General features: G+C 37.0%; 1 protein-coding gene across 3 annotated transcripts in view; it reads left to right on the forward strand.

The window, feature by feature from the left end:
• SLC2A13 (solute carrier family 2 member 13) overlaps positions 1-24,388 on the forward strand; it is a 445,982-nt gene that overhangs the window by 197,367 nt on the left and 224,227 nt on the right. For all 3 annotated transcript variants that reach the window (XM_032646426.1, XM_032646428.1, XM_032646427.1), the window contains exon 4: positions 8,181-8,289. In XM_032646426.1, the coding sequence (XP_032502317.1) occupies positions 8,181-8,289 (109 nt within the window). The remainder of the gene's footprint in view (positions 1-8,180; positions 8,290-24,388) is intronic.

The following is a 24,388-nucleotide window of genomic DNA, read 5'->3' on the forward strand; positions in this document are numbered from 1 at the left end:
GACCTTCCCTTCTTCCTCTTTTTGTTGTATTTTAGGTCCTCATGGATTGGATGAGGCCCATCCACATTGGGGAGGGCAATCTGCTTTACTCAGTCTACCTATTCAAATGTTAGTCTTATCCAGATACCCTCATAGACATATCCAGAAGTAATGTTTAATCAAATATCTGGGCACCCTGTAACCCAGTAAAGCTGACACACAAATTAACCATTATGCATAGTGTATGCCTGGAAGTTTACTATCTCTAATCTTCATATTAGCAAGATTGAATAACATGCACAAAACCTCATGACAGCTGAGTGGGGGAGCTGGAATTTCAATGGCGGCCTGCACAACTACTGTCCACTGCCATGTAGTCTCACCAAGGACACAGATGAGAGCCCCCAGATGAGAGCCCAGCAGGGTGGTAGAGAGCTGGGGAGGGCACGTATGCAAAAGCAAGAGAAGTTTTTCTGACATTTTGTGAAAAGAAGTCAGGTATATATACATTAATTTTCATTAGAATTTGGCAACTCATTGGATATGGAAATTCGGAAGAGGGAATGAATAGCCAAATGCCACATTTTTTTTATCCTGACTTAATGTGAAATTAGGTACCATAGGGTTTGGGGTGAGAAATGACGACTTCTCTTTTATATGACCTTAAGCTGGCATACTCTTTCTGGGTTCTTCCCTATTCCTCAGTCTGATAATACTTTACATGTACCTCTGTCTGTCAGAGCCCTTAGACTTTTGTGGTGCAACTCGTTTTGTTTCTGTGTGTGATTCCCTCCCCACTCATATTATGAATTCTTGCAGAGCAGGGCCTCTTCATGTTTCTGTACCTAGCAAAGAGTAGGCTGATGGTCGGTGCTTCAAGTATGCTAAGTGAGCTAGGGAATACTTGGTCTGAGAGGCTGCAGAGAACAATGGAAGTCCAAGGAGAAGGAAGACAGAGGGAGTGTTTGAAATGGATGTTGTTGAGAATGTAATTGAGAGCCAACTCAAGATGAATGGTGCTTCTCAGGTAGCATGGAGAGCCTGACTCACAGAAACCCTTAATTTGCCATGAAACCAGGTCTATTTTCCTAATTATTTGTAAACAGTGTTCAACTCGCTGGATATAGGATTGGAGAAAAGAACAGATTGAAATGAATGATTTGAGATAGATAACTCAAGAGTAAAGAATGGCAATAGTGGCAAGTGAGGCCATAAGAAAGATAAGAGAAAAAAAATGATTGAGGGATTGAGTCATGATGAACACAGAGAATGTGTATTCCTGTAGCTTGAAAGTGCTTTAGTTTTGTTACTCATACTATTCATAATTGTTTTTTTTTTTTTTTTTTTTTTTTTTTTTTTTTGCGGTATGCTGGCCTCTCACTGATGTGGCCTCTCCCATTGCGGAGCACAGGCTCCGGACGCGCAGGCTCAGTGGCCATGGCTCATGGGCCTAGCCACTCCGCAGCATGTGGGAACTTCCTGGACCAGGGCGCAAACCCGTGTCCCCTGCATTGGCAAGCGGACTCTCAACCACTGAGCCACCAGGGAAGCCCTGATTTTCTTTTTATGTTAGGGAAAATCAGCTCATTTAAATATACATATAAAATTTCTTGTCATTTATGGCATGAACAAAAGTTAGATCAAGTCCTAGCTCTACATACTTGTGACCTTTGGAAAGTTACCTGCTCTCTATGTACTTCTTTCCTCAATAATATTACCTGTTCTTTCTTACTTGGTAGCACTCTTATGATGATGAAAAATGGTTCATAAGGCATGAAGAGGTATCAAAATATTAGAAAATTCATTGAGATTTGAACAGATACCTAATACTCTTGGTGTTATGGACTGAATGTTTGTGTCTCCCCAAAATTCATATGTTGAAGCCCTAATGCCCAAAGTGATGGTGTTTGGAGATGGAGCTTTTGGAAGATAATTGGTTTAGATGAGGTCATGAGAGTGAAACCCTCTCTCATGAAGAAGAAAACAGACCTCTCCCTCCCCCCCTCCCCCCTCCCCCCTCCCTCCTTCCTCCTTCCCTCTCTCCCTTTCTCCCTCCCTCCCTCCTTCCCTCTCTCCCTTTCTCCCTTCCTCCCTTTTTCCCTCCCTTCCTCCTTCTCTCCCTCCCTCCCTTCCTCCTTCTCTCCCTCCCTCCCTTCCTCCTTCCCTCCCTCCCTCCCTCCCTCTCTCCCTTTCTCCCTGCCTCCCTCCCTCCATTATTCCTTGGCTTATGGCTACATCAATTCAGTATCTGCATTCATGGTCACATTGCCTTCTCCCATTCTGTCCTGAATCTCCCTCTGCCTTCCTCTTATAGGGATACATGTGATTGCATTTAGGGCCAACCCAGATAATCCAGGATAATCTTCCCACATCAAAAATCCTTAACTTAATCACATCTGCACTTTTTTTTTGACATCTAAGGTAACATTAACAAGTTCCAGGGATTAGCAGGTATGTATCTTTTGAGGGGCCATTATTCAGCCTTCCATAGTCTTGCTCAAAGTTTATCAATTTTATTGATATCTTCAAAGAGCCAGATTTTGGTTTCATTAATTTTTGTTCTCAATTGTCTCCTTATCTATTTAGTGGATTTCCATTCTGATCTTTATTATTTTATCTTGTGCTTTTTTGAGGTTTCCTTTGTCACTCTTCTTCTGGTTTTGTAAGGTGGAAGCCAAGGTCATTGCTATAAATTTTCCTGTTATACTTTAGCTCCATTCCACAAATTTTCATATGATGCATTTTCATATTCTTTCAGTTCAGAATACTTTCTCATTTCCCATTCTTTCTTTGATCCATGGAAATATGTTATTCCGTTTCTGATCTGGAGGGAATTTTCCGGTTATCTTTCAGTTTATTGATTTGTATATTAATTTTATTATGATCAAAGAACATTCTTTCTATGACTTGAATCCTTTTAAATTAATTGAGGCTAGATTTAGAGCTCAGAATATAATATCATCTATCTCAGTAAATGTTCCAAGACATTTACCATGCCTTTACTCTTGGAAAGAACGTTTGGTCTGTAGGGTATTGTCTAAATGTCAGGTCAAGTTTGTTGATAGTGCTGTTGATGTCTTCTGTATCTTTGCTGATTATCAGCCTACTTTTACTATTACTCAGAAAGAGGTGATGAAATATCCAAGTATAATTGTGGGTTTTTCTATTTTCCCTTGCAGTTGTGTTTTTTGTTTCATATATTTTGAAGCTTTTATTAGGTGCAGAGACATTTAGGATTGTTATATCCTCTTGCTGAATTAATCCCTTTATCATTACAAGTTGTACTTTCCTGCCTTTTTGCATGCCTCGTAATTTTATATGGTATGCCAGACATTATAAATTTTATCTTACTGTTGAACTTAGTTGTGGGATGCTATTCAGTTACTTGGAAGCATTTGGGTCTTTCATTTAAACTGTTTAGATGGTGCCCAAGCAATGTTTAATCCAGGACTAAGTTTATACCATTACTGAGGTAAAAACCCTTCTGAATATTCTTCCTTATGCTCTAGGTTTTTCAGTCTCAGTCCTGTGTAAATTCCTGGGGTTCATTTCTTTCGTCCTTTCCTGTGGCTCCTTCCCCTGACTGGGTAATTTCCTCACACACATCCACTGATCAGTATTCAACTGAAAAGTCAAGGAGCCCTGCAGATCTCCAGTGTCCTCTCCATGAGTCTCTCTCCTCTCCAGCACGCTGCCCTGTGAACTCTAGCCACCTGGATCCTGAGCTGCATCTTTTCAACTCAAGGAGACCACCAGCGTCTACCTGCTTTCCCCTCCCTGTGCTATAGCCTGGATACTTTTTTCCAGGCTTAGGCTGGGGCATTTGGAGGGTTCATCTCATTTGCTTCCTGAATATCAGGGGTCACTATTCTCTGTCCCATTGTCATGAGAACTACTGTTTCATGCATTTTTGCCTGACTTTTTTTTTTTTTTTTTTTTTTTTTGCCTGACTTTTTAGTTGTTTCATGTTGGAGGTAAATCTGATAACTGTTACTCCATCTTGGCTGGAAGTGGAAGTCAAGAGCTGGACTTTTATGCAAAGTGTGTTCTAGTACATTTTTAATCATACCTGGAGAAACTTTTGTAGACTCAGCTTCCTCACAGACATCCTGTCCACAGGAGTGGTTGCACTTGTTGCACTGTCCTTTTCAGCCCTGCCACCAGAGCCACCAGAGCACCTGCCACACCTGGACAACCGTTGTGAAAGTTACTTAGTATGAGGTGTCCAGAATGACAGAAAAGATGAACCCATTTGCGGTTTTTGCCTCTATTGTTTTATTATGTGTTATATTTTGAGCTCTGCATTTCCATTCTACTTTTGTTATCTAGAGGTTTTAGTTTTTATTGTGTGGGAATTTCTGTATTTCAAAGACACATGTTTTGTTAAAAATAAGATGTGAAATGGTTGTATACATAAAAATGTTTTTAATTACAAAAATCAAAAGAAATGTAAATAGAGCATGACATTTAAAATTTTCACTTATGAACATTCAACCAATTCATGTATTTGAATTTGTGTTTGCCTCATAGCTTCTGTGATATTAAGATTAATAGTTTGCATTTGTTAAGTTAGTTTTACTGCCTAATAAAGCTAGGTTTATGATTTTAATAAAAGGAAATTTTTTACTTTTGTTCGTGTATAATCAGATATGCAGCTGCTGTGAGCAAAATTTACCTTTAAAAAAACAATCCAGTCTTATAAAGGAACTACCATTGTTTATTTTTTACAGGAAATCCAAAAGAAAGTCCAAATCCTAGATTAGTTTCTGCTGTACAGCAAAATGAATCAGTTACACATATACATATATCCACTCTTTTTTAGATTCTTTTCCCATATGGGTCATTACAGAGTATTGAAAAGAGTTCCCTCTACTATTCAGTAGGTCCTTCTTAGTTATCTATTGTATATATAGTAGTGTGTATATGTCAATCCCAATCTCCCATTATATCCCTCCCCTCCCCCACTGCTTTCCCCCGGTAACCATAAGTTTGTTTTCTACATCTGAGACTGTATTTCTGTTTTGTAAATTAGTTCATTTGTACCATTTTCTTTTAGATTGCACATATAAGTGATATCATAAGATATTTGTGTTTCTCTGTCTCACTTACTTCACTCAGTATGACAATCTCTAGGTCCACCCATGTTGCTGCAAATGACATTATTTCATTCTGTTTTATGACGGAGTAATATTCCATTGTATATATGTACCACATCTTCTTTATCCATTCCTCTGTCAATGAACATTTAGGTTGCTTCCATGTCCTGGCTATTGTAAATAGCGCTGCAGTGAACATTGGAGTGCATGTATGTTTTCAAATTACGGTTTTCTCCAGATATATGCCCAGGAGTGTGATTGCAGGATCATATGGTAGCTCTATTTTTAGTTTTTTAAGGAACCTCCGTACTGTTCTCCATAATGGTTGTACCAATTTACATTGCCACCAACAGCATAGGAGGGCTCCCTTTTCTCCACACCCTCTCCAGCATTTATTGTTTGTAGATTTTTTGATGTTGACCATTCTGACCAGTGTGAGGTGATACCTCATTGTAGTTTTGATTTGCATTTCTCTAATAATTAGTGATGTTGAGCATCGTTTCATGTGCTTTTTGGCCATCTGTATGTCTTTGGAGAAATGTCTATTTAGATCTTCCGCCCACTTTTTGATGAGTTGTTTGGGTTTTTTTTGATATTGAGCTGCATGAGCTATTTGTATATTTTGGAGATTAATCCCTTGTAAGCTGCTTCTTTTGCAAATATCTTCTCTCATTATGTGGGTTGCCTTTTCATTTTGTTATGGTTTCCTTTGCTGTGCTAAAGCTTTTAAGTTTAATCAGGTCCCATTTGTTATTTTTATTTTTATTACTCTAGAAGGTGGATTAAAAAAGAACTTGCTGCAATTTATGTCAAAGAATGTCCTGCCTATGTTTTCCTCTAAGAGTTTTATAATATCTGGCCTTACATTTAGGTCTTTAATCCATTTTGACTTTATTTTGTGTACAGTGTTAGGAAGTGTTCTAATTTCATTCTTTTACAGGTAGCTGTCCAGTTTTCCCAGCACCACTTATTGAAAAGACTTGTCTTTTCTCCATTGTATATTCTTGCCTCCTTTATCATAGACTAGGTGACCATAGGTGCTTGGATTTTTCTCTGGACTTTCTGTCCTGTTCCACTGATACGTATTTCAGTTTTTGTGCCAGTTCCATACTGTTTTGACTACTGTAGCTTTGTAGTATAGTCTGAAGTTAGGGAGCCTGATTCCAGCTCCTTTTTTCAAAGCCCAGATTTTTTTAAAACTAGGAAATAAATATGTGATGTTTATGTGATAATTTATCTCCTGATATTTTGGCAAGTCAAACTTTAATCCAAATTTGTCATAATTTTCTCTTTGTTTTTCTGCCCTCCAAAATCAGTATTACCTCATCTGTCTGTCAGACCATGGAACAGTTTAATAGTGAAAGTAGATACAGCTATCCAAAGATTATGTTAGATTTCTTGCAGAAGGCCAGTTTGTCATCTGTGGAGTTTCTTAAAAGCTAAAAAAGGGTTTGGGTGCTTTTTGTTTTGTTTTGTTTTGTTACAACATCATAGATGTCATTTTAAAATTTTTCCATGGTATATAAGGTAAATTATCATCTTTTATTTGAGTTTTTTTGATTTTGGAAATAGGTAGATGTTTATATGATGCTGTGCACATTTCTTATTTTGTGGCTCATTCATAGATATCTAAATTTGCAGATGAGTCTGCTTATCTTTCAGAGAACTGACCCAGATATATTTCAATATTGTCACAAAGTCTACCTATTTCATATAATCTTTCTGATATACTAGGTTTTAATACCGCTTTACTTGAATCTAAAACATTTTGACATTTATAATACTCTCAGCCTGCTTTCTAAATGGGTGTGTCCAGTCTTAGCATTTAGAGACAAAATTGTTTGCAGTAAACCAAGTCTTCATGTGATTGTAATCATACCTGTGTAGAGATGAATATCCTCACCCCAGTAATGTTCAGTTCTCATTAATCCCCTGGCTTAACATCCTGTATTAACTTTTATTGCTGAGACAATAGCACGTTCTAGTCCATATCCCATTTCTGTGAACTGGAATATTAGATTTCCAAAAGATTCTGAAATGGTGAAATTTCCTCAGAATTTAATTTACTTGACTTGGTTTAGGGTTCACTAATGAAAATTGCCTCCAGGAAAAATGCTGCTAATGAAGCAGTTAACATCCCAGTGATCCCAGGCTATACCATAGGTCCTAGGAGTCAACTCTGGTCTCATAAGGACACTATATAGAATGCCTCTTAAGGCTAAGGTGAAGGCGTAACAAGCGCTTCTGAGAATAGAAGGGGCACTTTAGGTAATTATGCCCAGACAACAGGCATCAATTGGTTAGTCATCTTACTTAAGGCCTCAGTGGTTCAGATCTACAGCTTTTCAGAATTGGTCTAGAGTTCTGATATAGGGACCAAGGGATCTGCACCATTTTGAAAGCCCATTTATATTTTGAAATGATCATTGAATACCTCTTAGGGAACTATTAAAAATGTCTAGAAATATCATACATATATGCCTATATAAAATAGACATTAAATTTCATCTTTTTTTTACCTTTTGGGTAATTTTTATTAATAATATCCATTGCAGTCATAACCAAGTCTGATACCACCCCCAAATTCCTTAACTTGAATTAAATATATTAGAATGAATATTGTTACTTTAGCCAAATAAATTGTAATGAATCCTGTTACTTGTTTCATTGTTTTTAATGAATGCCATTCTTTCAGTTGATTAAAGCAATTTTTCCAGTGACTTTGTAAATAGTCCCACATTGAATGGATTTTAAATAGTAATTAATTGCCCAGGAAGCAGAAGAACAAAGAGTGGTTAAATACAGCTCATAGGGATTTAAGGAAGAATAATTTGTGACAGTTATAGTTATGTAGATCTTTCTAGTATCCATAAATCACTTTAACTTGAATTCTCTCTTGTTGATTTTATAGTTTTAACTCAAATATGTACTGTTTTCAAAAATATATTGTGCCCAGGTTTCTGTAAAAGTACATATGTTCTATTTTTAAATGTCCAGTCATGTTGATTTCACAAAGATTTGGGGAAATTTATCCTAATGGGAATAATTACTCTGGGAGCTAAAAATAATAGACATGTCCTTCTTTTTCTTTCTTTTTTATAAAAGCTGGACCTGTGATCTGCAGAATGCTGAGTTATCCCCCAACTCGCCGAGCTTTAATTGTGGGTTGTGGCCTACAAATGTTCCAACAGCTCTCAGGCATTAACACCATCATGTATGTATTTCTTTCTGGCTTTTTACTGAAAAGATTGTGAAGGAATTATTTTATATGGAAAAAAAAGAGTAGGACTCTTGGTGGTTTGTTTTTATTAAATGTGTAGAATTCTCCTTTTGGAAGATGCTTAACCTTACAATTTTTTAAATCCTGTAAAATTGTAACTAGAAGGAAGTGACATTTTATTTGTTGTAATTATTGACTTTATTTGATTTTACAGAATTTCTCTTTTATGCCATCCAATATGTCCTTATATTCTGAGCTACTGAATATATCATTTTCATAAGCTATTTCTTGATTCACATTAAAAGGTAAAACAAAAGGAAATAACCTGGCATTATTAGAAATTAATGGACACACAGATAACTAGTTCATTTCCTTTTAGGGCAGTCAGTTACAATGCAATGTGATAATAACATTAATAGAAGTATGTTTTTTACAACCAGGGTACAGTGGGCCAGGGATCGAGTGGGAGCAGAGAAGTAGGGAAGACACACAAGTTCCCTGTTTTCTAGTTTTCAGACTAATTCCCAAAGTTATATGTGTGTTGTGGGTGGAGCAGGCTGAATAGTGGGGGGTTCTACCACATTTCATTCATTCAATATTAAACCCATTTTTGATGGTCTATTTTGTACTAGATACATAGCAGTGAATAAAGTAGACATGGTCCTTGGCCCTACAGAGCATACTGGCTGGTGGAGGAAACAACACATTAAATAAACTCACAGTTTAATACAGAATTTCAAATTTTCATAAGGTCTGTGTAGGACTATATAAATGGGGGACTTTTAAGATCCTAGGTGATAGAATGTGGGTTAGAGAAAAGCCAAGATTTTTGCTGAGAATCTGGTTGTTGGGTGAAAAGCTCCTAAATCTTAGAAGCTTTCCCCCACTACCTGTTGGTTAAAGTTATTCATTACAAAAATACAAATTATGTAAAATTAAAACTTACCTAGTAAACCATTTGTATTTGGGACTCTTGATATTTTCCTTTAAAATTACTTGGGTTATAATGAATTATTCCACGGTAATTTGAGAAGAGTGAATTAGTTAAAATAATGGCTAGGGCCCAGTGACCAATTAGATTAAATTGTAATTTGCTAAGAAACTCCATCTTGAATACATCCACGCTGTTTGTGAATTTGACTTTGATGGTAATTCTTGTTGGACTTCAGCTTCCTGGATTACATTTTTAATATTGGTTCTCTCCTCCTTCCCTCTAACATTTACTTTCATTTTTTCCTCACCTTTATCAGCTCTATTTAGGCCCATCTGTTGATATGGTGCCCAGCATTTTTGTTTCTGGATGTTGCACACCGTGACTTTTCTGAGGCACGTCCACTGTCCTCAGTGTGGTGATGATATGGAATTGTAACAAGGCTAGCACCAAGCTTTCAAATAATGCAATGCAGTAATAACCCTATGTGAAAATCTAATTTATCAACCTAAATTAAAATATGCCCTATTTCTGAAAATATTTTTTGTTTGTTCTACTTAATAAACTGTAGAAGTTGAAATGTTTTTATGAAATCCATCTTTCACCCCAAGTTTGTGTGAACCTGAAATATGAGGTATTTTGAATTCTATTTTTTGCCAAGAAAAGTTAATAGAAAGATCACATGGGAAAATACTGAAAGAAATCATCCTTACAATTGTGTTATGTAATCTTACCATGTTTAGTTTTCTTTTTTCTCCCTCATGGGATCTTTATTTCTATCTCCATGAATTATTTAATGTTCTCTCTCAGTTAAGGAAATAGATTTACTTCTTGGAATATTTAGTTTTTTCATTCTCTACCGTGAAAAAAAATATATGTGGTGTGAGTGTATTTAAGTATCTTTTATTTGTATAACTTATTTTTATATCCTAACCCATACCTTATCATCCTCTTCTATCCTATCGTGCATAGGACCTCTAAGACCTTAAAACCATTACATACTTCAGACACTACATTTAACTTTTAGAAGAGGTAATTTTCTGTTATGACTCTGATCACTTAATTTCAAGCATGCAGCTGAATAGATTATTCTCTGTTCACAAGAGAGAAAGAACAGAGCAAATGGAGTTCTGTTTTCCTGATAAATTCCTGGAATATTATTGCACTGCCTCACAGACCAATAAAATATTTCCACGTCAAAATAAAAGGGAGAGTAATGATAGATGAAGATGATGATGATTAATGTGAAGACAGCTCTCTTAAGAAATTCTCATGTGATCTATTCTAAACCCTAGTTATAATGTCAATAATTTTCCATTTTCTGACTAAGAATTTTAATTTTATTAATAAATGGATCCTTCCCACATTATTATTACCACAACCAAAATGTGTATGGGTGAGTAATTAGGTAGGTAGGCAGGTAGGTAGGGAGGGAGAGAGAGAGAGGAAAAAAAGAGAAAGAAAGAAGACAGCTGGTTTGTCTGGGTTTGATAGCATCTTGCTTCTTTTGAAGAACTTAAAATAAGCTATATTTTGATATGTCTTGATAAACATAAAATCAGTCCATCTTGGACAGGTGGAAGGTATCAGATTTTTACCTGGGAAGACCAAGAGGTTCAATGGCTTATTTTAAGGTTACACAGAAAATCCTCAGTAAAGATAAGGAAATCCAGAATTTTAAGCTTTTTATGTCATCTTCAGGTAAAAGGAACTGTGGGTGTGTGAACTTCTTTTGGACACTCCATACCAGTCCTTTATTTTTAAGCTACTCTTCTTTTAGATTAATGCTCCCAGCTTCATCTCTTCTTACTCTTCCCTTTTCTACTAACTTAAAGTAGGGGTGGGAAATAGGCAATTATATTGGCTGGGCAGATCATTCTTACCTCTATAACTGCTTTACCTTAATCCCCAGTGGGTCACTTCTTCTATTGTATTTATAAGAGATAATAGAAAATATTTTGGAAAATATGCCCTTGCAATAATAATCTTAATAGGTATCATTATTGAGCATTAATACCAGTACTACTCTAGCATGTATTAGCTCAGTAAATATTAACAGAAAAGGAAAAATAGGACAAAACTCTTAGCCTGTCTAATGGTGTAATTATTTATTATTGTCATGATAAAACCAAAAATGTTTACTGTTTTATATATATATATATCTAACACTATAGAATATTTTCATAGACATGATCTCCCTTGTTCTTTATAAAAATCCTGTCAAGTAGGCAGGGCAGTTCTGTTTATTCTCAAGCCAAGGCAGCAAAGGCTTAATGAGTTAAAGTGACTTGTCCACTCACACAATAAATTTTAGAGCTGAGGGTAGAACCCTGATTTTCTGACTCAAGGTCACCTGGGCTACCCTTCAGTTGTAAAACACCTGAAATGCCTGGGGCTGACTCTTTAAAGCTTGTTTGGGGGTAATATAAGTCAACAAATCAAAGTTAGTGAAATTCACTACCACCCAAAGATAAAAGTCCAAAACAACTCTGTGCTAAAAAAATTGCATCCATCTCAAGAATCATAAAACTCATCAGACTATTTAATCTACTGGTACCCAGTTGAGGCCTTTGCTTTATACTCTGATCAAGAGTTCTTGGGCAGGCCAGGCTGATGGTATGATATTTGTTAATCATATTTAATTTCATAAGTGCAATATTTCTGAATCTGTTCTATTCTCATATTTTATCCCAACAAGCTCTCCTTGTGTAAAAAATTACCATGCAATCAGGAAACATGGCACAACAATCAGGCCAGATGGTGGTAAATGCAGAGAAAAATAAAGGTGACAGGAAATAAGAAGAAAAGGATAAGGATTTATGCTCTCTTATGTTGTAAGTCTGAACCAGAGGTGATGCTTTACTCTCTCTGAGGTCCTCAGCAGGCAGCATGAGTGGACCAAAATACTAACTCACTAATGTGAGCCTTCTCCTCTCTCTGCATCCTCAGTAGGGCTCAGAACATAATCCAAAAAGCTATTGAAAGATAATATGCTTATCTCATTGGAATGTTTCAAGATGAGTGTATTTTAGTCATTTGTGTTAATTGGGTGAAAGTCATTGAATGAATGAGAAAATGTTCAGTTTCATGGTTCACTCTTTTGAAAGATGAGATTAGAGTGCTGGGAAGAATATTGACCCAGGAATCAGGATAATTACTTTCAAGATCTGTCTCCACCATGGAACTTTGGGCATGCCAGATAACTACCTTCATTCTAATTACCTATAAAGTGAAATAGATGGACTTTAATGTACATTTGAATGAGTAAAATGGAGTTTCAAGTGAAAGTGGAAGCTCAAACATTTGCGTTTGAACTACTTTAAACCTTTCTTGAGTGAAAAGTTATCAGGAGATTGATTTTAATCTAAAAAGAAAAATGTAAGCAATAAAATGGGAGTTTCATAAGAGATGGTAAGAGTATATTTTCTTGAATATTATAATCTTTTGTTTTCTTTTTATAATTAACAAATAATTGTGTCCTGTAATAGTAATCTTAAAACTACATCTGCTAAAGTATTCATTTATTTATTCTTCAACCAGCATTTACTATATTGTTGATAGAGCTTCAGATATTTGGAAACTAAAATTCTTGTCTTTGAGAAGTCTGTATTCTACCTAAACAGACAGACCAAATAATTATAATGCAGTATTATAAAAAAACAAATTAATATGCTATATGAACACAGAAAAAATGAGTGACTGATTCTACCTCGAAAATAAAGAGGGCACATATAAACGATTTTTTGTTATTTAAAAATTTTTCTTTATATGGAGTCATTTTGTGGGTAGAAACATGGTACATCAGATATTAACACAACCTATGGTGTTAGATCTGAATTTAAATCGAAACCCATCACGCTTGCTAGCTGTGTAAACTCCACAAGCTTCTTAACTTCTCAGAGCCTCAGTGACCTGAAAATCAGGAAGAATATCTCCTGTGGTTCTTGTGATTAAATGAAATATCCTATATGGTTCAGGCCCAAGAGGGGAACTGAGACTATGTAAATAACTTCCCTTCTGCTCACTGTGTGTTGCAGCTTAGAAATTCCAGAGCATTTGTGGAAAGCAGGGCCATTCCATAGTTGATTCATTCTCTTTGGCCCAAACCTATCCATCAGTCCAGCATTTGAAGCATCCTTTGTAGAAGATAAATTGTTGTAATACCCTTTTTTTCATACTTGTCTCTAATTTTCAATATATAGAAAGAAATCAAAATAGTGTTTTTCTTCTAACTTATAAATGTGGTAGGAGTGTTGTCTGCTTCAGTATTAGATACATTCGTTACCTCTTAAATCAGGGAGAAAAGACTTCAATGACTTTTATTTTTAATTAATTTTTATTGGAGTATAGTTGTTTTACAGTGTTGTGTTAGTTTCTTGCTGTACAGCAAAGTGAGTCAGTCATACGTATACATATATCCACTCTTTATTAGATTTCCTTCCCATTTAGGTCACCACAGAACACTGAGTAGAGTTCCCTGTGCTATACAGTAGGTTCTCATTAGTTATCTATTTTATACATAGTAGTGTATGTATGTCAGTCCCGATCTCACAACGCATCGCATCCCCTCTTCCCTCCTTGGTAACCATAAGTTTGTTCTCTACATCTGTGACTCTATTTCTGCTTTGCAAATAAGTTTATCTGTACCATTTTTCTAGATTCCGCATATAAGCGAACCAGAAAAGACCTCAATGACTTTTGAACAGTAGGAGCTAATAATGCCTCCTTAGGAAGTGGGGGATCTGTGACTAAGTATACCCTGGGTGGCATGACTTGTGATTTACATCAAAAGATAGTCAGATCCTTTTGGCATGTTTTCCAAGTCAGATGTGAATTTAAGATTCTGTGATAATTAATCGAAATTTATCTCCACTGGTTTGTAAGGTATCAGCAACTAAGATTTGGGCTCTTCAGGACATCTTTGGTGATATGAAAATATGGTTTCCTTGACTGCCCTTTCTCTGACTGATTTGTTTTGCTGAAAGGTAAGCAGAAGAAATGCTGTTAGATGAGTTGAGAAGATGCTGTTAATGAGTTGAAATAACAGCATGAAATCCAGGGATGTGCCCCAGGAAATAGGCCTGTTGTGTCCCTGAAGCAGAACCTTGCCCCCCAAATCATATGTGAGTTTGAGAGTAACCAGTCCAGTTAGTTCCAGGTAGACTATTACAAAATTGTAAAAATGTTCATTCTTTAAACAAATCGGTGGAAGGCAGTCCTCCAGGGACTAGATAAACACAATATGACATAGCCCATCCCCAGGGAACTTTGGTCTTTTCCCTTACCTTTAAAAGGATATACTGTCACCTGTCTTGAAAGGTTGCTTTGAAGATGAAGTGAGGCATGAAATGTCTGCCACACAGGAGGTACTTAGAGGATGTTGGGGAGTTTGGTTCTACTCTTCTCACACTCACATTTGTTATCCTCTCGGTTAGTCAGGTATCTGGGATGTCCTCACTTGGCCAGCGTTCTCTTTAAAAATTTTCCCTTATTGGCACGTCATAGCATTTCATCTTGAGTCTCCTTCATGACTTTTTCTTCTCAATTTATACTTTAAGGCTGGTGCTCCGCAGGCCTTGGCTTACAACTCTGCTGGGAGATTTTGTTCACTTCCATAGTTTCAATGACCAAGCTACATGGAAGAGATGGCTTAGCCTCCATTTCCAGATCAGAACTCCTCTGAGATGCACAGTCATATTCAACTGCTAGGCATTTTTAATTGGATATCCTACTCTCATCAATCTCAAGACTGAATCCCCATTGTTTCTCACCAATTCTGCCCCTCCTCCTATTATCCCCATCTCAGTGAAGGGTATGACTAGTGGGTGCCCAAGACTATGGCTGGGGAGCCAGGACATCCAAATCCAACCAGTCGCAATTTCCTTAATATTACTCCCTTAACACCTTTTATATCCTTCCTATTCTCTTCATTTTCATTATCTGTCCGAGTTTAGGCCCTGCTTTAGTTAGGGTTCATTGTATTTGCAAGTATTTGAATCTTACTCCAACCTAACTTAAGAAAAATCAGGGCAGTTTACAGTAAGGGCACAGGGACTGAAGTCAAGAAATACAGCTGCACCTACCAAGAGGCTGTCAACAAAAACATTAATCAGTAGTCAATCTAAGAAAGAAATGGAAAATTTCTTTACTTGGGCCAACCTGAGGGTTATAACCTGGGAGACAGTCTCTCAGAGAGCTCTGAGAATCTTCTGAAGAGGTAAAGGGGGAGGCCAGTATATGTGTGATTTTGGTGAAGGGAGTACATGCAACCAAGCACACATCTCAGTAGAAGGTCACTGCTAGTCACTAGGAATAGACATCTTAGTTAATGGTTTTAGTGCTTTTATAGGTATGGGAAGACACAAGAATCAGGTTCATAAAAATTTCTCCTGAAAATATCTAGCTATCTGAGGGGTAGTTCTGTCACTTTTACCTCATCCTGATCTTTGCCTGGAATTCCTTTCTGGATATATTGTAGGTCAGCGACCGCAGTGATTAATGACTTGATTCTTGTAGAAGTGGTGGGCAACATTCTTTATTTTACAGTCCCTTCCCTTTCAGCCTTAATTTTGACCAAGGTTTGGGAGGCATTTCGTGACCAGTTTGTCCCACAGTGCTAGGAATGCTCCTTCCCAGATCAGGCAAGGACTTCATTGATAGGCCACTCAATGTGCTACTACTGGACTAGGCCCTGTTACCAGTAGCCAAAGCCTCTGGACCACTGCTTTACTAGTCTGTTATGATCCAGGAAATGGTTCCCTCTCATTGCTTCTTGCCATATCTAGAGTTACAGTATTATTACAGTCATTGATCTTATAGAACTATATATTTGCTCAATCGTTTCAAGTTACCTAATCATCATTAATTTTATCTGACACTCAGTCATACATTTGGTAATGCAAGAAACAATAATCTTATAAAATAGGCAGAATAGAAGTAACATAGGTAGTAGGTCATAAGTAAGTATTTAAGCTAAGAACTTCCAGTAGGTTTGGCCCAGTATCTCCTCAGGTTGTCTGACTAGTCTGTTCTGCACCAATTGTTATCTTTAAGGGAAATGATAAATTGGCATTGGACATGCATAAAGTTCACCAAAGATGTCTGCACCTACAAGGAAAATAGTGGGTCATTGTGACCCCTTACAGGATTGGGAAAGCAGTGTTACCTTCTAAGGAGCTACATCGCTGGTGCCAGAAGGGGAAAAATTGATCTATGTGGTTCAGCCGGTATTTCTCCTATTGGGGAAGTCTGGTTAAGGCATAATGTAGATGTACACTAGAAGGAAGGGTAGAGGCCAAAATGGGCAGAGAAAATTTTTACATTTAAATTTTTTCTTGTGTTGCCTTAAAATACGAATTTTTATTCCATCAGGGTTGAAACCAGAAACACAGCCTCTGTGTCCATGTGGTATTGTTTTCTTGCTTCTCTCCGGCTATATGCATTCTCTTCCTTCTTTCTCTTTGAAATCTTTCTCTGGTTTTGCTCATATGTGATCACACTCTGCCACCATAACCTTGGATATACTTCTAAGTTCAAGCATCACAAAAGATTGACTGGAATTGTCTCAGTTGCTAATTCCTAAGAGAGAAAAATCAAAGTGAACCTCCCTTTGTGAGGGAGGATGTGAGGCCAGACAGCTGGACAATACCATAGGAGGAGGTGCACAGAGAATTTTTCTGCAATAAATCTCATGTCCCTCATTTTATCCTTCTTATCTCTGCATGTGAACTTTCCAAAACAAAGTCAAATCTTATCCTATCTTGACTTAAAATCATTTAATGGTAGCCATAGTGTTCAGCAGAGCTCAAAGTCTAGAGCCCTTCATGGTCTGACTTTTGTCCATCTCTGCACCATCCTGTGTCCGACCACTTCTTACATGCTTTTGCCTCCTGCTATATGGAACGTCCTCTGCTTTAGGTGATGATTAATTGAGACCTCAGGGCCTTCATACATCCCGTTCTCCCAACTCAGATCACATGCCATCTCCCTACACTCAGGAGCTGATTCAGATGATCCTCCTTTAGCCTCCTATAGCACTCTGAGTAGATATCTGTCATAACAGTTATTGTGCTTTATTTGTTTGTGCTTTATTTAACATTTATGCTTTATAAAACTGCAGATTTATTTTTTTATTTCCCCAGAAAGACTAAACAAATAATGAAATTGCCCCCTCTCAAAGTATTCCCCAGGGAGAGCCAGCTAGATTTTTGTTCCTACTGACTCTTTTGTTTTTATTCTGTTCATCACCATGGTCATAGTATGGTGTTATGCTGGATCTGTCTCTGTCTGACTATGTGAGTGTCTTCCTTAACTAGTTTGCAGTTATGACCTCAGGAAAACAAAAGCAATGACATTCAAGATTTGAGAACAGGATTTTTCAAAACCACTGCCAAATGAGTTCTTATCTTTAGAATTAGTGACAAGCTATAATGACATTTCTACTAAAATAATATTGGTTAGATACTCTAAGTTTAGTTTGGGTTTCAACACTGAAGGTCCCATGACAAAAATTCTGAAGACAGAGCTCTTGGTTCCTTCTTAGGGCAACTGAAGAGCTAAGGTAGTGACTTCTATCCACATTTGTGATAGTACTTCCTGTGGCTGATAGAATTGCAGGATTTCAAATGCTATTAAGCTGCTAGATGCAGAGACAAATAGTCTAATGACATGTCATTCATGGCAGGGAGAAAAATGAACAGTGTTCCCTGCAGAAACATCTTCATTTATTTTGATAAGATTATTTTTTACTGGGCAGATTAAAATATACAGAACGAAATATAAGGTGCTCCTGTTTGAAAATAGAAAACGTATAGAGTATATTTAACTATGTGATTTTTTTTTCTTTTCTTCTTTTTTTTTTTTTTTTTTTTTGCGGTACACGGACCTCTCACTGTTGTGGCCTCTCCCGTTGCGGAGCACAGCCTCCGGACGCACAGGCTCCGCGGCCGTGGCTCACGGGCCCATCCGCTCTGCGGCATGTGGGATCTTCCCGGACTGGGGCACGAACCCGTGTCCCCTGCATCGGCAGGCAGACTCTCAACTACTGCACCACCAGGGAAGCCCTAACTATATGATTTTAACTACAGTTTCCTGCATAGAATTAACAGTTTCCTCCTGGATTCTTCTGATGATCTTCTTCAACTTCCTTAAGGTTCTCCCCTCAGTCACTTGTCATAACTTTGTTGGAGAAGTTTAATTCTGTATCTAAGACTATTTGCAAGGACTAAATTTAGCCCCGAGACATGTTTTCTTTGGAAAGGACAGAATTTTTTGCACTTGTTAAATTTCACACTAAAGTCCAGATTTCAAGGGGACTGCATTGCCTCTTGGAGCCTATGTGTCCTCTCCAGTTCCCCACATTCCCTGCTACTCTCCATGGCTGGGCACCATCAAGATGGTTAAGATTGTGCCACCTGCCCTAAGAAATCAACATTCAATTAACAGTCTACTTAGAACTTTCGCATGTATGTCCTGTTCAAGGCTGGATAAAAATGAGGGCAGATGATTTAGATTGCTCTGATTTTAGGAATAGCAATATAGTCTAATCATTACAGCAAAGCTGTGGATATTTGTAAAATATTGAGTTTCATCTTCTACCCTCAAGACCTTCATTCTACATTAAAAAGAATTTTTTGAGACTAAGTGGATGAGACTACCATTTGCCAACACTTTACAATCATTTTTATCAACTAAGAGGGAATTGCTGTAGGTGACGTCGGAATCAGATCTATCTAACAATGTTGTTAGAATTAAATGAGATACCATATTTAATGTACTCTAAGGTGACTAACTTATAGCAGCTCATTATTTATTACATTATTATTTTATTTGGCATCAGACAGATCTGGAGTCAAATTTTACCATGTTTCCTGACCAGTTGTGCTACCTTGAATGACTTACACAGCCACTCAAAGTCTCAGCTTTCTTATTTACAAATGGGATTATAATCTATCTTCCAGGGTGGTTGTGTTTTCCTTCATTCTTACCCATCTCAGTGAGTAGTGCTCCCATCTATCCAGTTGCTCAGGCCCAAAACCCAGGAATCATTGTTGATTTTCTTCTCTGTTTACTTCCCAATCCAGTTCTCCAGTAAGTCTTAGCCCCAAAACCATGATTTTCAAACTGTGCAGAGGCATGAGACACTCCTTACAGGGGAGCCGAGGGATATTTTAAATTAAATGTGTGAGGGAAACACTACATGCTCAGACTACCAGTATTAAGTAGTTTTACTTTAAAAAACAGAACCATTAGGTATTTCTTTTGGCTTAGCGGTGCTGAAAAAAATTACTCAGACTCGAAGGGCTCCATGAAGCAAACAAGTTTGGGAACTTCAGCTCTATGGTGTAGTGTATATCCTTCCCCTTATCTGCATCTCCACTACTACCAGCCACACTAGCCACTATTGTCTCATTCATTGCAATTGTCAGTCTCCTAACTGGTCTTTCTGTTTCCATGTTTACCCTCCATAAACCATTCTCCACAGAGCAGCCAGAATTAAGATCTTAACTCTCCATTACTCAGAAACTTCTGGTAGCTTTCCATCACACTTAAAGTCAGCCCAGCTTTTCACCATGTTCCTGTGACTCTGCTCTTTGGGCTCACATCTTGTTTACCATCCTCATCTCCTGCTACTCACCCCAGCACTCACCAGGTTTCAAGCACAATGGCTTTTTTCCTTTCATTTGTTTCTCAAACTCTCTATGTTTGTTCCCACCTTAGATACTTTGCAGTTGCTTTTCCTTCTGCCTGGAAAGATCTTTCTCTAGATCTTCCCAGTGGCTGGTTCCTTGTCACTTGTGTCTGAATTTAAATGTCAACTCCTCAGATAGGCCTTGACCCTATTTGACTTCCTCCCTTCACTGATATCTCTCTCCATTTATTTTCTTCATAGTATTTATCACTGCCTAAAATTATCCTCTTTGTTAACTTGTTTGTTAATAAGCTCATGAGAGTAGAGCCCTCATCTGTCTTATTCACCTTTAAATTTTGCTCAGCATACAGTAGACACTGAGAAAATATTGGTAGCATTGGAAATGTGGACAAATGCTTGTTCTGTTGCCCTTCTTTAGAACCAAATGATGTCACTGATGATCATGTGCCCTTTGCTGTTTCTTTATAGTAAAGTCTTGCTGAAGTTTTGAAAGATGGGGAACCTAAGTGTCTTGGGGGGTCACATGTTGGAGCATTTATTTATTTTGCTTTAATAGTCAAGAAATGTAGTCATACTGCACTCTACCTTTATTTGAAGTGCCTGACTTTTCTAAATCCTTAGTAAATTTATTAAACAACTGAGAAAAAATTCCTTTTCTATTTTCCTCTTTACCCAAATCTCTGAATTGGCAAACCTCGTAGTTGGAGAAGTATTGGAGTAATATATAGTAAAATCAAAATCACTCCTGTATATCCCTCATTCCATTAAAACACAGAACTGAAAACAGCATGGAAGAAAGATATTTATATAGCATTTGGGTTTATCCCAAATGAACGAACTGGATTGCCACATTGTATTGCACAGGGTCAGTTTGCAGTTCAGTGAGATGAATCTTTGCAACAATCAGTAAAGAGAAGAATAGCTTCATGAGTAACAAAATGAGGACTCCATGATTGGACCTCAATAAAACTATAATATAATAATACAGAATAATATACAATAAATTAAATCTATAATAACATTTTTATAATTAGGGTAAAATGCAAACAAGTAAATTCAGATAAGTATTTAAAATTGTAGGTATTTATGTTCTGGCTGTTTGTTTTGTGGGAGAGTATTTCTTTCTTTCACTAATCTTTACAGAGTGTACCTCAAACTTACTAATTGGTTATCTTCTAAGGATTTAAAATTCAGTTGGAAATTTCCCGGTGGTTAACTATGTGGCTATGTTAAACTGTTATACAAAATCCCCTTATGCCTTACCATATCTGAAGTGCTGAAACAATCATATCATAGCTGTTGTAGGAAAACTTCCAAGTTACAACTTAAGATTCCGAGTGTATTTTCCCTCAGCCCCAGAATTCCTGTAGCACCAGTTCCAGATGGGAGTAGAATGAGAGAACACAGATGGTCAGGAGGCCCAGGTACAGGTGTGGCTGTAGGTAGGTACCAGACCCTGTCAGCAGGAGAATGGGTGCACAGGAGAGGGAGTGGCAACAGCAAAGGCATTGGCAAGGGCAGCTGGTTGTAGTGATGAGAACTCTGGTTATTGTAGGGTGTTTGGCTTGCCCCTGGTAGGGGAGGAAGGAAGTAGATGATGCTTACAATTGTTCTGACAGTGTTAGAGGTGAAAGGGGCACAAGATCATTCCAGTGTATCAATTGTTAGTATGTTTGTATATAAATGGTTATCTCTAATATGGATATATTAGTTGATAATTCAAATGATTTCTAAAACCAAAAAATCTGAAACGATTAGGGCTTCTCAGCATGGATCATATAGTAATCGTTTGTTCCCACATGTTCATTAGAAAGCCAATTTATGAATTAATTTGGTTATTAAAATTATACTGGTAACTTAGGTTCCATGTACACAATGTTTCAACAACCAGGTGAAAAATACTGGTTAGCTGGTTATTTTGATAGTAGAATATGAATCAAATGGCTTGACTAATTTGAAGATTGATCTATTAAAGCACAGTAAAACAAGTTTTCCTATTTTCCTGATTTTAAAGTTTTTTCAATAAACAATAAACTATGCTCTTGAATCTGGGTCATTTATGTGGTGGGTTAAAAAAGTCACAGGCTCATTTTAACGTTATTCATATTTTATATTTTGAGTTTAATTTTTATTGTGGTATTACATATACAAGAGTCAAGGTAGTATAAGGTTTACCATGAAAAGCAGTTGTCCCTGTCCCTCATCCTCTACTTCAAGTTCTACTCTCCAAGGACAGTTACTTTCACTTCTTTTAGATACTTCTCTCCATATTAACACTATCTGTATTTCTAAGTAAATAATATTTATATAATTTTTAATGATTTCAATGTTTGCAATTCTGTATTGACTTTCCATTACAGAAGATACTTCTTCCAACCACCTCCATTCACATTCACACAATTCCGCCCACCTTTATAATTATATCTCAAGTTTTGGGATTAACTAATGTTCACTGTTTTCAACATTGTGACTACAGAAACGTTGTTTCCAACTGAGCAACTCAGTGCACTGTGAGTTTGTGTACTTCTGTTGTGCTGCACATCTTCTGTTTGCTACTCAGGTGACACCTCCATCTTTCTCTACCTTACTCTGCCTGAGCCTGGCCTGGTGAACTGATTGATACATGCGTACCAACATTTTTTCCTCCCCTATTGTAAATAATTGCCTCCTCCTTTAATTTGCTCAGTGTTCTGTGTACCCCTCATTAATCCTTTCTGCACACTCCTCAGTGGAACTGCAAAACCCCTCTCTCGTTGGTTAAACCTAATAAGAAACATCAAGAAATCCATCCTTGTACTTCTGCTTCCCCACGCCTTGCCTTCCTTGCTGACCCTCCTCCTGGAGCCTCCATTATCCTGCCTGCCCCATCCCCCTATCAGGATGCTGTCCAGGCACAGCTATAGGAATTCTCTTTACTTCTCTTCTCATTAGCTTCCCTGTTTCCTGGATCCCATTTCCTCTCTTTAGCCTTACAGTGCAGTAGTTGACTAACAGTAGTTAGTAGTTGATTAACAAAAATAAACAACGATTTCACTATAAAAATTAGTTCTGTACTTAGTATATCTTCAAAATTTTTAAGATTTAAAAATCTTAACTCTCATCATCTGTATAGTAGAGAATCTAGCATTTTAGTTCTATTTTATGTATTGCTCATTTATTAGAGGAAGCACTCTTGGTACCACCACTCACACAGAAAGTGCAGTCAGAGCCTGAATGAAGGATTGGCAGGCTCTCAAATTAAATCAGTAAATTTACATATTAGAAATAGCATTGTAAATCAACTATACTTCAATTAAAAAAGAGAGAAGGAAATAGCATGGATTTACTTTATAGGCTTTTTTAGTCTAAGGTTTTTTACTCGAATTAGTAAGCAGAAACTGGGCAAAAGCATATCAAAACTTAGTGCTTAGTGACACTTAGTGCTCTGTGACATGAAATTTTTTTTTTTTTTTTTTGGTACGTGGGCCTCTCACTGTTGTGGCCTCTCCCGTTGCGGAGCACAGGTTCCGGACGCGCAGGCTCGGCAGCCATGGCTCACGGGCCTAGCCGCTCCGCGGCATGTGGGATCTTCCCCAACCGGGACACGAACCCGTGTCCCCTGCATCGGCAGGCGGACTCTCAACCACTGTGCCACCAGGGAAGCCCTAAGTTTTTTTTCTGATGTGTGAAATATCATTGTTTGATCTTTGAAATAGATGTTGTGTTAAAACATTGTTTCCCTTTTAGAAATAATGTTGCTATAGGAGAGAATCAAAATGAAGTAAGTAATAAATTCTTAAACATATACCAGGCTCTTGTTACTGGAAATTTAATTCATTTTTCAACAATATATACATTTGATACTAAGCTTACAATTACACATATGTTTTAATTTATACTTTAATGTTTGTGTCCAATTAACTTGAAGTTTAATTTATTTAATTACTTATTTCAGGGACTTCAAGTGTATGTACTGTTTATTTTTGTATTCCACACTTCCATAGGAGCTCAATAAATGTCTAAATAAGACAGTCATGTTTTGTATATCAGCACAGTGCTTTGAACATACTGAAGCTTAATAAATTCATCAAATTAAAGCATATCCTTTAGCTTTTCTGAATGTCGCTTAAAATAAAAATTTTGAATATGAAACAAAATTTAGCCAAGTTTCTATAGCATTGCATATTGATTTTGAAAAACAGCTTTGAGGGTAACAATAGCAAATGCAATATTCTTTTCTTGTTTGGTGTTATTCTTTTAGAAAAGATACATTCTAATTAGATGTAGGCCAGATATAATGAATATGCTTCTTTGAAATATAAAACATTTATTAACTTTAATAGCCCATGACATCCTGAACTAACTTATTGTATATTAAAGATTTTATATTTTAAATGACATTTGGGGGAGAAAAAGGCAAGGATATGCTTTGATTAATATGTTTATACTTTTTCCACGAAACTTTTTAATTCATATACCTCACCAGTTTTCAATTAGTTTACTCTGTACATTGATCATTATTCTGTATATAC

Source organism: Phocoena sinus, chromosome 10 (genome assembly GCF_008692025.1).
Source record: "Phocoena sinus isolate mPhoSin1 chromosome 10, mPhoSin1.pri, whole genome shotgun sequence".
NCBI lineage: Eukaryota > Metazoa > Chordata > Mammalia > Artiodactyla > Phocoenidae > Phocoena > Phocoena sinus.